This window comes from Macaca thibetana, chromosome 4 (genome assembly GCF_024542745.1).
Source record: "Macaca thibetana thibetana isolate TM-01 chromosome 4, ASM2454274v1, whole genome shotgun sequence".
Classification (NCBI taxonomy): Eukaryota; Metazoa; Chordata; class Mammalia; order Primates; family Cercopithecidae; genus Macaca; species Macaca thibetana.
Genome location: NC_065581.1, coordinates 56,831,688 through 56,849,574, shown reverse-complemented (window position 1 = coordinate 56,849,574; position 17,887 = coordinate 56,831,688). Strand labels below are relative to the sequence as shown.

General features: G+C 35.6%; 1 protein-coding gene across 2 annotated transcripts in view; it reads left to right on the top strand.

The window, feature by feature from the left end:
• Positions 1-17,887, top strand: part of COL21A1 (collagen type XXI alpha 1 chain) — a 197,375-nt gene that overhangs the window by 102,718 nt on the left and 76,770 nt on the right. For both annotated transcript variants that reach the window (XM_050788784.1, XM_050788783.1), the window contains 2 exons: positions 9,487-9,540; positions 9,632-9,685. In XM_050788784.1, the coding sequence (XP_050644741.1) occupies positions 9,487-9,540; positions 9,632-9,685 (108 nt within the window). The remainder of the gene's footprint in view (positions 1-9,486; positions 9,541-9,631; positions 9,686-17,887) is intronic.

Sequence of the window (17,887 nt, the reverse complement as noted above, 5' to 3'; positions counted from 1 at the left end):
GGGGAAATATTTATATATCCTGCCAGGTAATTCAGAGGAGTACAACTACTGAAGGCATTATAGAGATATGGCATTGATTTGTTAAAGAAGGCCATATGTGGAAATAGCCCTAGCTTATGAGTTCATAGAAGTTTATACTTTTACAGTGCTCATTTCTGTTTTCTGTTATCATTAGTTACTCTTTTTTTTTTTTTTTTTTTTGAGACAGAGTCTCACTGTCGCCCAGGCTAGAGTGCCCTGGCACAATCTTGGCTCACTGCAAGTTCTGTGTTCCGGGTTCATGCCATTCTCCTGCCTCAGCCTCCCGAGTAGTTGGGACTACAGGTGCCCACCACCACACCTGGCTAATTTTTTTGCATTTTTAGTAGAGATGGGGTTTCACCATGTTATCCAGGATGGTCTCGATCTCCTGACCTTGTGATCCACCTGCCTCGGCCTCCCAAAATGTTGGGATTACAGGCGTGAGCCTCCGCACCCAGCCTAGTTACTCTTTATGAAGTAAAGTACTTTACTAAAGCAAAAGCCCAAGCTGGTCATTAGAGAGATCTGAGATTGTTTCTCTTTGCTGAACATAGGCTGCTTTGCTTCTATGGGCCTCAGTTTCTTTGTCTGGAAAATGAGAAGATGGTTCCAGATGAGGCCCAGGTTCTCTCTAATCTGATATTTGAGGATTCTGTGAAGACCATCATATTGGCTAAGAGAGAAGTAGACTAAGCTGTAGAATTCTAGAGATGATTTTCTATATTAATAGGCTCAAGAAGTGAGTTGGGAAAACTGATAGCTCACTGCTACCAATAGACAAAAGAGTGGGTTGGTCACTGGGTCATAGTTCGTGATTCAGTTCCCCCCACTCTTTAATGTGCCACTGAGTGAACTAAAGATGCAAACAGGGGCCAGCCTTCTATTAAACCTGATAGAAATAACAGTCATCACAGATGGGGAATTTCAAAGTTACATGATTGATCAAACCACAAAAATATAAAGTACTAGTTGGGGGAAGGTTAATAGGAAATGAATTTGGTTATAGAGGAAGGAGAAGGAAGGGAAGATGGCATAGAGTTCTTTAGGCCATTGTTATGAGTTTGGCTTTCAGTTGGAATGAGCGATGGAGTAGCTGGAATAGAAGACTGATGTGATCTAACTTATTTTTAAAAGAAATTACTTTGACTTCTGTGTTGAGAGTAGATTTTAGGGAGATGAGGGCAAACACAGAAGGAGAAGTCAGGAGGTTCTTGTAATAATCCAGGGGTGAGAAGATAGCAGCTAGGGCCAGAGTGATAGTGGTGAGATGAAGAGAACTGCTTACATTTTGGGGGTATTTTGAAATTAGAGCTAACAGGACTTGCTGATCTATTGGATATGGGTTTGAGAGAAAGAGAGAAGCCAAAGGAGATTATGGATTCATGGGAGAATGGAGGAGATAGTATTAGGTGAGTAAAATCAAGAGTGTGGTTTTGGCAATGTTTAAATTTATATATTAGACATTCAAGTAGAAATTTTAGGTAGGCAGCTGAATATAGAAGTCTGACATTTAGGGTGAATGCTCTTCTTGTGAAGTATCTTTTCTTGTCCTTTGCCTATTTTCTATAGGAGTGAGGGTATATTTCATATGGACAAATAAGATCTTATGCATTAAGAGAATTCTTTGCTATATATGGTGTAAATGTTTCTTCTGACTACTAATTTGGTTTATAATTCTGTTTTTAAGTTTTAGAAATGTAAAATTTCCCCAGAATGTAATGTTTTCTTTTTATTAGTTCCAGTGTTATTTTTCTTTAGCCTTAGATACCTATGTATGTTAATTTAGCTTATTATGATTTTTAATGTCTATTAAATCTTGATTTCATTGGGAATTTATTTTTGCATTTGAGGTAACATGAAGATCCAAAAAGATTTGGAGAACTTAGAAAATGAACTATTTACAGTGAAATTCAATTGGAGTAAATGTATGGGTCTTACTTGTCTTTGAGATGTTATTTAAGCTTGATGAAAAAGGGATTAATGTATTTAATAGGGCTGCCTAAAAGGCTGATGCAATTTTTTGGCATAGTTTGTAAATGCATAACATCTGCATTGAGAGAGATGACAGCCCTGCCTCTGGAGTGTTAGATTTGGTTTAGAATTCTACACATGAGGGACATGAAGGAACTGGAATTCATTCAGAAGAGTATGACTTGGAGTGGGCAAGAACTCAGAAGACAGCCTGTGAGTGAAGGTTCACTGAACTCCAGGTATAATCCAAACAAGAGATGCTACTTTCAAATATTCAAGAATAATGATAGAGAATAGGAGGACAGGGTGGACAAGCAGCCCTTAGGTTTGCAGAGTACACTTGTTGAGGGTGAATAATTAAAAAAACAAGTAAGAACTATGAGATAAGCTTGTTTGTTATGCTTTCCTTTTTCCAGACCCTTAACTGAATATGGTGCCAGTTGTGGACTCAACAGTTTAAGAGCTGTTGGGAATTTGGGGCTGAGTGCCATGAAGATTAAAGAATTGGAAAATAGGATACAGCTGGTTAAAGGCCAAAGCAATGGCTATTATTTAGCTTGGAGGAGAGAATTACAAGAGATGGCTTAGTTACAAAGTGTATGAAATACATTCTAGATAGAACGGTGTCTACCTGAACTCTCACTTCAGTTTGAACTCCTTGGCAAATAGATTTATTTGTTTACTTTATGTGTTCTCTCTCTCTCTCTCTGTCTTTCTCTCTCTCTCTGTCTCTTGTCTCAGTAATAAGCTAAAATATGAACCATTTACTACAAATGAACTATCCTACACTTGGGCAGTTTATCGCTTTTTTAGTTATTTAAAACTATGCCTTCATACGGCTTTCCAAGAGAAAGCTTTAACCCTGGTGAAAAGGCATTGCTGTATGAAATGTGGCTGCCTAAGAGGCTGATAAAAATTTTGGCGTAGTTAGTAGATATATGACATCTGTATTGAAAGAGATGTTGGATTTGGTTTAGGAGTCCACACTTGAGGGGCATGCAGAAACTGAAATTCATTCAGAAAAGTATAACTGGGAGCATTTAAAACTCAGAAGACAGCCTATGAGGGAGGGTTTACTGAACTTTGAGTATAATACAAACAAGAGATACTATTTTCAAATATTCAAGAATGATGCTAGAGAGAAAGAGGACAGGGAGGTAGGCTTGGCAGAGGGTGAATGGTTAGTAAAACAAGTAGGACCCATGAGATGAGCCTGACTAGCTAATTCATTTTTCTTCAACATTCTCCTTTGTGAAAATCATATGTAGATTATTCCATGTTTATCTCACATGTCTCTTAAATAGATTACATATATATTATAGGTAGTATATACAATAATGTGTGTAGACATGTATATATATATACACTAATGTTATTGGTATACTAAATTCTTCAAAGAATTGATCAGTGACACATCTAATATCTGTGATTTTTAAGACAGGTTTGTGCATGTGAATGTAGGGCTGTTTCTACTATTAGAGTTCTCAGTTAGTGATGACTGGTTGAACTCAGTAATTATTGATTTGTTTGCTTATTTATTCTGTCCTCCACTCAGTCATATACCTATACTTGCTGGGTGCTTACTGTATTCCTGGCACTCTTCTAGGCTAAGGATATATAGCAATGAACAGAACAGAAAAAAAAAAAGCAAAAACAACCCCCAACCTTGTCATTTTGAAGCTCACATTCTATTGGGGAAAAATAGGTAATAAATACACACACACAACATCAGATGGTGTTAAGTACTATGGAAAAAATGTAGCAGGACAGCAAGAGAGGAAATGAAGTTAGTTATTGATTGCCTCTTTTTGAGTATGAAAAGCACAATTACTAGAGATTTATATTGGGAAGTAAGAATTAATAAACATGGTTTAAGTTACCTTAAAAAGTTGCACATTCTCCTTTTGAAATAAACTTAGTATAAATTTAAGTGTAACCTAACTCAGGGAATGAGGCAGTTTACCAAAGTTAATTAAATTCTTTGAATTTAAGGACCTAGCTCTATCTGCAGAAATTATTTGTCAAAGGTAGGCAATGTTTTTCATTTATGTGCTTAGCTCAACGGAAACTGGATGATGTTGCTCTATATTTATCTATCCCCTACTTACCTTTCTCTATATGAAGGAGGATTAGATTTAGGCTAAATCTCATTTATAGTTAATGTAGTTTTCTTTAATTTGAAGTAGAAATATTGTTTACTTCACAGTAGCATATAACTTCTCATTGTCCAGTAGAAGTTACTTATGTTAATCCATAATTTTTTTTATTTTTAAATATTTTTTATTTTTAAATTTTATTTATTTAGTTTTTTAATTTTTGTGCAACTTAACATTTTGCAACCAATTAAACTCTACTTTCCTCTAGAGTCCCCTCTTAGTCAGTGGTATCATCAGCCACACTCACTGCACAAGCCAGAAACCTACCTCAGCATCATTCCACAACTCCTAATTACTCACCTCCCATAACCCATCATTAGGTTAGATTAAATATACTTTGAGTGGAGTTGGTTGTATCTACCATTCTCTATCCCCTTCAGGAATCTCCCACCTGGTCTTCATGTTTTCTCCTGCCTCTTCTAATCCATCCTCCACAGGGCAGCAAGTGATCTTTTCAGAGTACACTCTAATTGTGTGACTCCCTGGTTTATATGACTTTAGTGGCTTGGATAAAGGTCAGAGTCCTTTGTAAGACCCATGAGCTGGGCACATAACCTCCAGTCTACCATTCTGATATGCTTTTCAGCCTGGTTCCCCTTATTCTCTCTCTTTTGGCTCTGTGGATATGGTACCTCTTTTCCTGATGCATGGCATATAGAAGAATTCCTCTCAGGCATTGTGCTTTCTTTAGTATACCTTTGTCTCTTAGAAAAACTCCCAACTGCTTGCCCTTCACCTCCCATAGCAGTGTAGTTCTTGCATAGCACTTAGCTCAGGTGTAATTTTACATATGTTAATGGGAAGTGTTAATGAAGTAATCCGAGCAATCAGTAAAAGTATGTAAACCACTTGACTAATAGTTGGGTTAGGTAGCAAACTAGTTTATATATTAGTTATACGTAGAATGGCAGAGATTTATGAATTTTCTTGAAATTTAACTGCATAGAGCTATAGAGCTTGCCAACAACTAGAAGATTCCACAGTGGACATTAAAAGTACACACTTGGTTTTGGTTACCTAGTTACGTTGGCTGTGTACCCAAGAGTATCTGTTGGAATTTTGGAAATCTTTGAAGAAAATTATTTAATGGAATAAACTTTAAATCACATTCTTATATTTTTAAAAGGAGGGTGACATCCAAAATTATTTCTTTGGAATGTATTCTTATTTTTAAGTTTAGAGTGTTTCAAGAAAACTAATATCTCTACCCTCCTCACTACTTTGAAAAAATGTATATATTTAGATTGGCAGAATATTTTATGACATGATTAGAATGGGGCACAGAAGAGTTGGTGACCCTTGCACATTTGGTGATTTTATTTCCTTAATTTCCATTTCAATGCTATACATCTTTCCTGGAGCTTTGTAACTATGAATCATGGAGGAAAATTAAATTGATTCTGTATTCTTTTCTTCAACCCTACAATTTGGCAGTGAGAATATTTTTTTCCTAAAAAAAAAATGACTCATTTATAAAGAAGTTTTCTGTGAACATGGAAAAGACTTAAATACTGTCAGATATCTTGCAGATGGGGGTAGGGTGGATATTTGGACCTGCTAATAAATGCAAAATGGCAAAATTCATGTTGAACAGTATTAACTAGTCAAAGATCATAGGAAAGTTACAGTTCTAAAATGAGACATGAAATGTGTGTTCTGAAAAATAAGAACTCAGTAAGGTATATAAAAAGATTATTTTTTCCTGTTTTAAGGCATTTTCCTTTCTTTAAGGTTGACGCTGCTATGAGTCAACCAATGTTTTATTTCTTTTTCCTCTTGGAAATTGTTCTGTGTTGTAATATTCCCTCTTTTAACCTTTATTTTCCTGGTTTTTAGTCCAAAATTTGTTTTTCTGAATTTCATTCTATTTTTTCTGGTGTTTTGCCCTAGGATTCCCCCAGTTTGGATGTCATTTGGTTTTCTTTATTTTGTTACTAAGCATGTTTCCTGTAGCTTCTAAAACAACATTTGAAGTTCTTTCTGCAAGTAGTATTTTAAGAATGCGTCTAATTGTAACCTTAAAAATATACATGTCACAACATTCTCAAATTGTGAGAAGCACTTATTATTCCTATATTGTAATTCCTCCAAAGAAATAACGAAGAGAGCCATTATAAAATACACTGAGGCCTTGTTTACATGTTTAGCGTTAAGTCTGTCTAATGATGGAAAAGAGTCAAATCATAAAGATGATGACTGGACCTGCCATTCCCAATGTACTAATGGTGGCTGATAAGGCTGTCGGGTAACATTCTGCAGAAGTGTTCTTGTGGTTTTGTACAATAGTCATTGAGTCTGAAGAAAAGAAAGAAACTCACATTTATTGAGTTCCTAATGCCTGCCAGAATTTTCACCTGTGACTCTATTTGTTTCTTTTCAAAAGTGAAGTGGATAATAATACCAGTTTATGGTAAGACACTAAGCCTTTACTAGGCAAAGTGACTTAGCCAACATCTCATAGAAAGTAAAAGGAAGAGCAAAATTTCAGCGCAAGTTCTTTTCCAATTTCAAATTCATCGTCTTTCCACTTCACTGTGTTGCCTCCCAGGATTTGGGGATTGATGACTCTGCCTGAGGTCACATAATGAGTCAGAGGTAAGCTGGGAACACAGTTAGGGCATCTCCATGTTGTTTTAATCTGTTAAAGTGCAATGTGTCCTCTATAACAAACACCACATCAACTTCTTCATAGAGGAGAGGCAGCACAGCAGCATTTGATCTTTTATGAAAGATTAATTTTCCTAAAAAAGTAGTAAGGCAGATATGACATTTGGCTTAACTTTCAAAAAACTATAAAAGAAAAATAATTTGTTAAATGTGAACTTTGCAGATGATCAACCATTTTTATCAATAGCCAGTTTCCATGGTAACTTTCTTTTGAGGAATTTTATGAACATTCCTTTCCTCTGGGCACTCAGAATTCTAAGCAATTTAAAAATAGTCTTGCAAAATGGATTTCTTTGAATCAGATGAGTCAATCTACAAGGATCAGATCTGACCCACCATGAAGCACTTTCTAATAGAGAATGTTCCCGCTGGCTCTGTCAACTTACTAGCTTTGTAACTTTGGGCATATTACTTAACTTCCGTGCCTTAGTTTCCTCATCTGAAAAAAAGATAATTTAGAACCTACATTAAAGACTGGTTGTAAGGAGGAAAGTGAATTCTAGATTTGTAAATTGCTAGCAGTGACAGAGTTGAGAGTGAATTCCAGGCCTATCTGATTCCAAAGTGGCTGAGGGAAGGAGATTCAGTGATAACTAGAGTAGTAGACATATAGGGCTGAGCAAATTCTACGTAGATTGAATTTCTTCTTTCTTTTGAGTAATCTCGAGAACAGGAAACATGCGATTACTAAACGTTTGCATTTTCTACTGAAGGATGCACAAACATAACATGATTACTTGGAGAAGGAGGTTTTTTTTGTTTTTTTTTTTTACACATTCGTGTATAGAGTTGGTCACTTTAAATTATTCCAATGTTTTTTCAACAGAATTGTGCCAAACAATGTGTTCAATGCCAAAAATACAGAAATGAATTAAACCCGGTCTTTGATCTCAAGGGGGCTCATAATCCAGTGACGGAGACAGTGCTAGTCTAGAGAGTAGATGATGGGTTGGAAAAATGCACGTTGTTTTGTCTGGAGTATGGAGAGGTTGATAATCAGACTCATTGTTTCCTGGTGAAGTGCAATGGTTAAGGATTGGGCAAAGAGACTCAAGAAAATAGTTTGAATCTGAGAAGTAATGGAGAAATCATAACAATATATTCTATGAAGAACTGAATAGAGTATGAAGGAGAGATGATGGTTGGTGATAAAAAAAATTGTATAGTCAGCGGGGCGCGGTGGCTCAGGCCTGTAATCCCAGCACTTTGGGAGGCTGAGGTGGGTGGATCATGAGGTCAGGAGATTGACACCATCCTGGCTAACATGTTGAAACCCCATCTCTACTAAAAATACAAAAAATTAACTGGGTGTGGTGGCGGGTGCCTGTAGTCCCAACTACAGGGGAGGCTGAGGCAGGAGAATGGCGTGAACCTGGGAGGCGGAGCTTGCAGTGAGCCGAGATCGCGCCACGGCACTCTAGCCTGGGTGATAGAGTGAGACTCCATCTCAAAAAACAAACAAACAAACAAAAAATTGTATAGTCATTGTCATTCTGGAAGTAACTGAGAAGGCAATTTACACAATAGAAAATGTAAAGGCATGTAAAAGGAGAAAAAAATAAGACTGATCTTTCAGAGACAACTCATTACTAGAGGTAGCAAAGAATATTAGAAAGGGTATTCGAAAATGTGAATAGAAAAACAGGGAATTATGATGTCTCTAAAATTACAGTTAAAAATGTATTGACAGGTGAGTGGATGAATATGAAAGACCAGTGCAGACACCCATGAATAGCCACATAGAAATGAAGCTTTTAGATTTATGAATGAAGATGTAATTGGAAACATTAATGAGATCTGTGTTAACATAGTTGACAACGGAGAGTGGTACCCAAACAATAAGATCTAAGAAAAATGGAATCTGAATAGAGAATATGAGAAAGATGCAATTTGATAGTGGTTATTATGTTTGTAGGTGCCAGGTGGTCCATTAATCTGACAATCAGCCCTAAGAAACCTAGATAAATGTTTAGGACCTACAAGTTAATTTGGAGACTTTAGCTGCCATGTGCTAAATGAACAATAAATAGTTCAACTCTTTCTAAAAAAAAATGTGCTATTTTACCAAAGTTCCAGTGTTTGAGGAGGGATGTCTAAGAAGCAGTGGGGATGAGAATGATTTCTCTCATCCCCCTCCTCTAAGCAAACAGCCCAGCCTTGGGAGACCATGGGGGATTTGTCATAACCACCTTCTTACATTTAACATCAGCAGCTTTCTAAAATGAGTAAAGATTGAAGAATAATATTAATCAAGGGTTAATTTATTCTAGGGATTAACTGAGATGGTCATTAATTAGGTGGTTTATAAATACACATTTGTCTAATCCTCCAATCTCTTGAAGTGTTTCTCTCTTGGATATGTTGAATATATTTCAAATAAATCCAGTACATTTCTTAAGAAATTGTGAACATTAACTCTCCTCTTAATTTAAGATTTTCTAAATATTTTTATTAATTTATAAATATTTAGGACCCTATATACTTTTTAAAGGATTTCGTAAAGATCGAAGGGTATGAATTCCTTATTAAGCATTTAACACTTTATTATTTTGGAGTTGTCTGTAAGCGAAGTTTTAGGCATGAGAAACGAGATAAGAGTGAATTCTGAAATGAAGAACTTCTCTTGGTAAATATGAAATATTAATTTTTTTCTTTTTTAATTTTTATTTAGGGATATCAGGGAATTGCAGGGACACCAGGTGTTCCAGGATCTCCAGGAATACAAGTATGTGATCCACTTATATACATCTTATAAATTTTATTTTTAGTAAACTAAAACCAATAATTAACAAAATTTTATTTTGTGGTTAATTTAGGGAGCTCGAGGACTACCGGGTTATAAAGGAGAACCAGGGCGAGATGGTGACAAGGTAAACACACACACAAAAATGAAGTCAACGGTGTTAGTCCCTCAAAGATAAAGGATGTTAGCTATGACGGTTTCCATTCAGTAGTCTTCATCTTGGTGAATTCTAAGATTTGTGGGCTCAGAAGTTTGTCAGTGGCTATTAGCCAATAAAGCTTAGAGAAGGCTTTATCACTGGATAAAAGAAGTTATCACTGACTACTATCAAATGAAACAGACCTTGGCATTGCCCTATGCCATGTTCTCTCTCTGTGATTAAGCTCCACAGGGAGTTACCTTCTTAGAAGAGTGAGTTATGTGAACGAAATGTGTTACTATGTTAACTTCAGATAGCCCAATACCCAAGGGACCATCTCCACAATAAGTATCTATGTGGCATGTGGCCTATTGGCTCAGCCTTAATGGACTTCATCCTTAAGGCTTCAGTGAATACAGATAACATTTCTATTATTGACTCTTTACAACTCTGAGATTCGCCAACCTTCCTATGAAGTATATGTTGATTAAATATGCTAGTACTTTCCTATGGATCCAGTCAGCACCTACTGGTTCTGGTGGCTGGTCCATGACCAAGATGCCCAGTTGTATTTGCTCAGATCCCCATGCTGATTTGTTAGGTTAATTCTTAAAGTACAATCTTATTTTCAAAGTCTTTGAAGGCAGTTTGCCGTTTGCCCATGATAAAAACCTACAGTGATTTCTGTCATCCTTGCAAAATTCTTGCTTTGTTAGAATTTACACAAGTGTTAATAATGTGCACAGTGTTCACATCTGAAACAGTGATCTAGACTGTATCCATTTTATGAGCGCATGGCTGCTTATGTTGGTTACATAAAATTATAGCTGTTAAAAGTACCATCTCAAGTCTGATGGATCTGTTCCTTTCAAACTGTTTGATGTGGAGCAAGTTACTTAATGTCTCTGAATCTTATTTTCTTCATTTACATAATGGGGATTTTTAATAGGTTTATTGTGCGGGTTAAATGAGATAATACATGAAAACTACACAGTATGGTTTCTGGAACAGGGTTTCTCTTAAATAAGTGGTTCTTTTTGTGGTTCTGTTTTACTCATCAGTTAGCATGGTTGTAGTTGGGATGTAGCATAGGTTGGGCTGGCATTGGGTCATGAGCAAGTCATGGGTGAGAGCAGTCATCAGGGCAGATAGAACAGTTAGTTACTGGAAAAGAGGCAGAGAAAAAATGGTATGGGTAAAGGCAGAGTTATAGGGAGAATTAGAGGAGGTAAAGCAGAAGCAATAGTTGGTATAAATACCAAAGAAGAAGTGTAAAATCCTCTTTTCTACTAAGTGGCCCTGGGCCTCTATGAGACTTTTAGCCACTAAACAATCTCTGCCAGTTTTAAATGATAGAGGAATCTATAGAAAGAGTAGGGAGGAGGCCAGGCCACAGGCATGGGACGTATCTTATAGAGTCATGCTCTGGAAATATCACAGGAAACAGTCTGACCTTCTTCAGGTGAAGGGAGATTGATTGCACTGGCAGGGCGGGGACACATGTTCTAAGGAGACCACGTGCCAGCCACCTCACCTGCCTTCTGGTCTACTGGATCATGGTTATCTATCTTCTCAGAAATAGCCTGATTTGGGGAAAAATGTATGAAATATATATGTTTGAATGAATGAATAATATATTATTTTCCCCTTTAGTTGAGTGTTTTAATTTATATTTGACAGAAAAAAAGTATATATTTTCCATGTACAACACTTTTTTAAAGTATATATACATTGTGGAATGACTAAATCTAGCCAATTAACATATATATAACTTCACATAGTGGTTATCATTTTGGTGGTGAGAACACTCTACATCCACTCTCTTAGCATTTTTCAATAATACAGTAATCATAATAAAATAATATATAACACAATAATTAACCATAGTCACCATATTGTACAAAAGTTCTCTTGAACTTATTCCTCATATCAAACTTCAATTTTGTATCCTTTGATCAATGTCTTCCTAGTCCCCATCCTCCCATCCACCCCAGCCTCTGGTAATTACCCCTCTACTTTCTATTTCTATGAGATCACGTTTTTTAGATTCCACATATAAGTGAGATGTTATGGTATTTGTCTTTCTGTGCATGACTTATTTTGCTTAACAATAATGTCTTCCAGGTTCATTCATGTTGTTGAAAATGACAGGATTTCCTTCTTTTCTTATAGCTGAATAGTATTCCATTGTGTGTAAATACCACAATTTCTTTTATCCATTCATCCATTGGCAGAACTTAGGTTGAGGCCATGTCCAGGCTACTGTGAATAGTGCTGCAATAAAATGGGAGTGCAGGTATCTCTCCAACATACTGATTTCATTCTTTAGTTGAGTTTTACACACTTAACATAAAAAGGGGGATTTCATTTGTACATCTTAAAATAATTGAACTAAATTTTTGTGGGAATAAATGTTCCTTATTTTAAAATAAAAGAATAACAATAATTCTACTAGTGGCATCTTATGCTAACTGCTTTATTGTTTTGGGTCATTGTGTTATCTTTTAAATATAGGTCTGTAAATTTTACAATGTCATACATTCTACTGGATAAGATAAATAAGACATATATTTATGCAAGATCTCTGTTTTCAGACCAGTCATGGATTTTATTCAGAGTTGACTGTTTTCTGAAGTTAACTGTTGGGGTTAAACTCTGATTTGATATAGTCATTGTGGGTCTAAAATCACCACGTGCTACCTTCCAAGTTTCCACCTCACATTCCATGTGGCTTCCGAGAGTTTTTTGCCTAGAGCTAAAATAATTTAGTAAGTTAGTTGAAGGTTTTCCCTTGATTATTCCTTTATAACATGGTTCCTTGATTTTTGGAAATGAAGGGTTAAAAAAACATATCCCTGAGGTGACTTTGACTTGTGGCAGTGCAGGATAATTTTCTGGGCATCACACAGTGGCCTTTGGAAGATTGTTCCACACAATACTGTTCCCCATTAGGAGATTTTCCCAGAATAATTTCCATTTTGTGGATTTTCTCCGAAGACTCCTACAGTAGGAATTTCCACTTAAGATAATTGAAATTAGATGTGCTTTCTTGCTGACTTTAACATTTGTTCTTCACATATCACACAATAGAATATATACAGATTTTGCAGGATGTTTTTTCCTGAATTTACAAAATCAAAAGGAATACTTACTCAGCAAATAGTCTTCAGCTGGTGACTCATTTTATTACATGCTTTAAAGCTATTCTTTGAAATCTAAAAAATACTTTAAATGCTTTACAATACTTCCTCAATATTAAAAAACTAATATATTTAAATTGAATGGAGAACTATTTTTTGTTAAAACTCACATTAGGCTATGCTGGTTAATTGATATGTATTTGTGAATTTTCAAATTGAGTATGAAACTTTTCTATGGCAAATTCAAGTTTACAGATGTAGGAAGTATGAGTAATTTATTTTTTAACCTATCCAGGCTCTGTACAAACTCATTACTTGACTTTTCTGGGCTTAAGAAATAAAATATCATAATTGTATCTAGGGTATTACTGGAAAAACTATGGATTTTCTTTGTTAGTACATTCAACTTTTAAGTGGTCCCTTCAAAGCCTCACTTTCCCATTGTCCTCAGCATCCAGACTGGAGCCTCATATGATGGGTAAGATTTCCCTACCTGAATAAAGTTCCTTACTTCTGGGCCTCCAACATCAAAAAACTAAGTGGTTTTACAGTGATTTCTGTTATAGAGTCAGTCATAACCGAGGAACTCCAATATGCATTTTGAGAGAACACGGGTCAAAAAGCTCAAAAATGTTAGAGATAACAAGTTAAAACTTAGTATGTTAGTGGTGTTACTTCTTTCAGTGTTCCTGAAGACCAAACAAACAAAAATTACCAAAACAGGGAGAGTCTACGCGTATGATTTTCTGATAACACCATGCCCAAACATGTGTGTGTGTGTGCGTGCACGTGTGCACGTGTGCACGTGTGCATGTGTATGAGATTTGGGGGCTTAAATCAGTTACAGACCATAGATTATAGACTTAGTTCTGAATTCAGACTGCTTGCCTCCCAAGTCACACTTCTTAATCTCTTTAAATCTGGTTTTCATCTAGAAAGTGGAAGCCATAGTATTACTTACTGCATAGGCTTTTTGTAAAGATTAAATGAGGGCATGCATGTGGTTGGCCTAAATTAACTGCTATAAATTGGTGATGATAGTGATGATGATCATGATTTGTTATTAGGGTTGCCATTCTGCTGATTAATTAAGGCAAAATTTTTGGAAATATCTTTGAGTTATCCTTTATCCTCCCTCTCTCTGTTGAAGTGCTGCATCTGAAACAATCAGACAGAAATTCCCTAAATGTCTTCCCACTATGTCTACCCTCCTACCCATATATATATACCTATATTCTGCTTTTCCTTCTCTTATTGTGGGTGAAGTGTCCATGTGGAATCCACAGGCCTCCTTTTGCACTCTGGATCCCATCTTTCTCCATTGCTCTGTGTTATTAACTAGCCCTTCTCTTCTGTGTCATTAGTCATTTTCTTTTCTAGTTAAATTTTCCCCATAGCCTAAAGGATGATCCATTTGAAAACACCCAAACCTCCCCCACTTCCTCTACCACACAGCTTCCTTTAGCTACCAGGCCATTTCCCTGTTTCTCATTGTAGTACAAGTGCTCCAAAAGGTTTGCCTTTATTCCCTGCACATTTTCACTTCCATTTCTCTCTCTGACCCACTCTAATAGGACTTCCATCCCAACCTTCTGCTGCATATTTAGATTACCAGTCTTCCATCTTTGAAATCCAGTAGTCAGTATTTTTCAATTATTTCTTCTTGTCTTGTTGTATGTCTCCATAGCATTTGACATTGTTGACTATTCCTTCCTTCCTTGGGACAATTTCTTCTCTTGGCTTCTGGGATACTATATGCTCCTAGATTTTTCCTTGCCGTCACTAGTTACCTTTTCATGTTTTCTCATTGGCTCTTTCTCTTCCTCTTCCACATATTCTGTAAATGTTGGGTGCCTCCAGGATTCAGCCCTGTCCTCTTCCCCTTCCTCATTAAGAGATTTTATTATTGTAATATTAAGAAGTATAAACATATATGGGTATAAATGTATATATAAAATATATATGCATATATTTTATAATTACAGTAATAATTATTGATATGATTAATTACTATAGTAAATAATAAGAATATTAAATACAGACATACACATATGCACGATCTCTTTTCTAAAAAATATTTGGCTTCATCTGAATTTGGAGAAACTTGGAGTTGTTACAATCAGAAAACAAGTATCTCTACTTTTTGTAGAAGTGGTGGTACTATTAGGTTGGTGCAAAAGTAATTGCGATTTTTGCCATTACTTTCAATGGCAAAAACTGCAATTTCCTTTTAAAAAAAATCCTTTCATCAGAGGATTTTCTCCCCAAGCAGCAGTAGCTCTGCCCTCCCTAAGTATTCTCTGATATTAGGCGTTGTTGAGTGTCCTTCCTGTACACATGGTGCTGACTTATGTGTACTCAGGTTTTAACTAATTCTGTGACTGTTTTTGCAATCTTGATTATCTCCTGATCTTTCAACCTTTTTTCTTTTAAAGCTATATAATGGATTTAACATCTTAGTTTATTATGGATAACCATTAATTCCATGTCTTGCCTTATTTATTGGCTGTTATTCCTCTTCTGTCCTTTTTTCTCTTTTTTCTACTGGTATTATTAAGGAAACTTAAAACTTTTATGGAACTTTTATAGAATGCTTTATATTTTGTTGGTTCTAAACTCGATTTTTATCTTCTCTTTAGATATCTTCTGTTGTATGGTCATTGAGAAACTACTGCAGAGACTCAGTAGTAGAAGTTCGGAAATCTATTTCTTTTGTAGGCATGAGTAGTTCAATGGTAATCCCAACCCCAAATGGAATCCCCATCACTGTGTTAAAGAGAGGAATTATTTTAGTAGAGTAAAATAGTTTCCCATAAGTCATTATTGCCTGAGCTTATGTAAGACTTAGGATTTGTGTTTTTGTTGTTGTTGTTTTTGCTTTTATTTTTCCTGAGTGGAAAAGAAGCAGCAGATCTGTACAAAACTTTGTGTATTGGGTGCTTGCAGGGTTTTTACTGTGGTGTGTACCTTTTTCTATTTTATTCCTGGATATGTTTTGCATCAATTTTGTCCATATGCATTCCCCTTCACATTAAATCCTCATAAAAAGTCCTGTGGGGTTAGTACAGTAAGTCATATTGTGCTCGTTTTATATTAATTGTGAAGTAAATTATCCTTATTTTACATTTTGGAGAACTGAAAAATGAAGAGCTTAAGTCATTTGTGTAAAGTTACTCAACAATCAAGGGGGTTGAAATAAAATACCTTAATCCCAATCTGGCTTTCTTTTTCCTGTATTTTTCTGCTTTGGCCAGAGTAGTTTTTCACTGTGTGACTTGTGCCTCTTTTAGTCTACTGCCTGCACTGTGAGAAGAATCCCCGAATGCCTGTCAGGAGCCAAGAAGATAGGCAGGGGAGGGAGCAGATGGATGAGTACCCACAGTCATGCTGACTGGGCCATGAGAGTGTTCATGGTCTACATATCTCTCTAGGGAAGAGGGATAGTTCATTTTATATCATAGGTCATCAAACCTTTAAATTGCAAAATGTATTGCAGTAAAAGACTTTTAGACATGTAGCCTCATATATAAAAATTATTTATCTGTGCTACTGAGCAAAGTATTCTGTGAATTTGAAACACACACACACAAAGACTTTTTTAAATGAATTTAAAAAATAGTAGTTCTCATGTTCTTTTGCTGGCCCCAAAAATAATCTTAACCTGACTGAAGACTATGACTCTAGATTGACTCAAAAGATAGACAGGCTCATCAAAGTTATATTAGGCATGAAAAGTTTGGAAAGCAGCCTCTGGGAAGTGGAATTTTCTTACTATCTTGGATTCTCTTTGAGTTTAATCACTTGTAAACTCTGATAGGACCAAAAGTGTGACTACCCCAAATATTTGTTTTATTGAAATTTTCTTTGAGCAATCAGGAGTGTTGACTGTGTTTTGGGAAATGAAAACATTCTGTATATTCAGCAAATTATTATTAATCACAAGCAAGACAATAGGTAGGCTACAGTAGCTTATGCTACAATAACAATCAAACCCCAAATGCTTGCAGCTTAAAGCATCAAAGATTTATTGCTCATCAAACTACATATTTATCAGCAGCAGTGAGGAGCTTCCCATGTCTTCACAGGGAGACTCAGATTAATATAAATTTCACCATCTAGATCATGACTAATTAATGGTGGCAGGTGTAGAGAGAATCAAACATTGGCTTTTAAATCACTACCATTCATGTTTAATTAACTAGAGCAAATTGTGCAAACCACATGGATTTTAACAGATTAGGTAAGTATGACTTCCCATATGCCAGACAGTGGAGAGGAATCTGGATATTGGTAAATAGTAGTTGTACCAAGAAAAATACAGGAATGAGTTATGGATGAATTGTTTCCTCAAAGACGTTGGAGTCTGGTAAAGGATATAACATAAAGTAACTGTATTTCAAGATGGTTAATGTTAAGTGCCAAAGAAGAAAGTCAAATAAAATTCTCTAGAAGTTTAAAGGAAAGTTAAAAACTGGAAAGACTTCATGAGAGAAAGTGTAAAGAAAAGGTTAATCTTAGCTATACAATGTAGGGACTGTTTTTATAAAATTTAAGAAATCTCTAAGAAAGATTGCCTTTGTTCTTTATTTATTTTTATTATTTTGGTATTACCAATAAGACTGTAAGAAACATCTCTGAATATATTTCTCAGTAGTTTTTCATGAGTTTATCAACAGGAAAAATTCTCAGAAGTGAAATTGATTATTGGATCAAAGTGTTAATTTCATAGTTAAACTTTGATTTAAATTGCTTATTGAGTTCCCAGAAAGTTGATTCTCTTTCAACAAGTGTGTGAAAATATCCTTCCTCACATTCTTATCAGCCGTGCTTTTTTTTTTAAATTTTATTTTTCACCAGTATAATTTAGAGATGATACTGGCTTGATTTTCATTGCTTTATTAGTGAGTTGGGTAAGATATCTTGACCTGCACTTTGGGGGCATTGTGTTACTTCTCTGTAATTTGCTGATTTTCTCATATCTTTTATTTTTCTACTGGGCTGTGATCCTTTTAAAAATTGATTTTTATATGCATTTCGTAAGTTGTTGTTT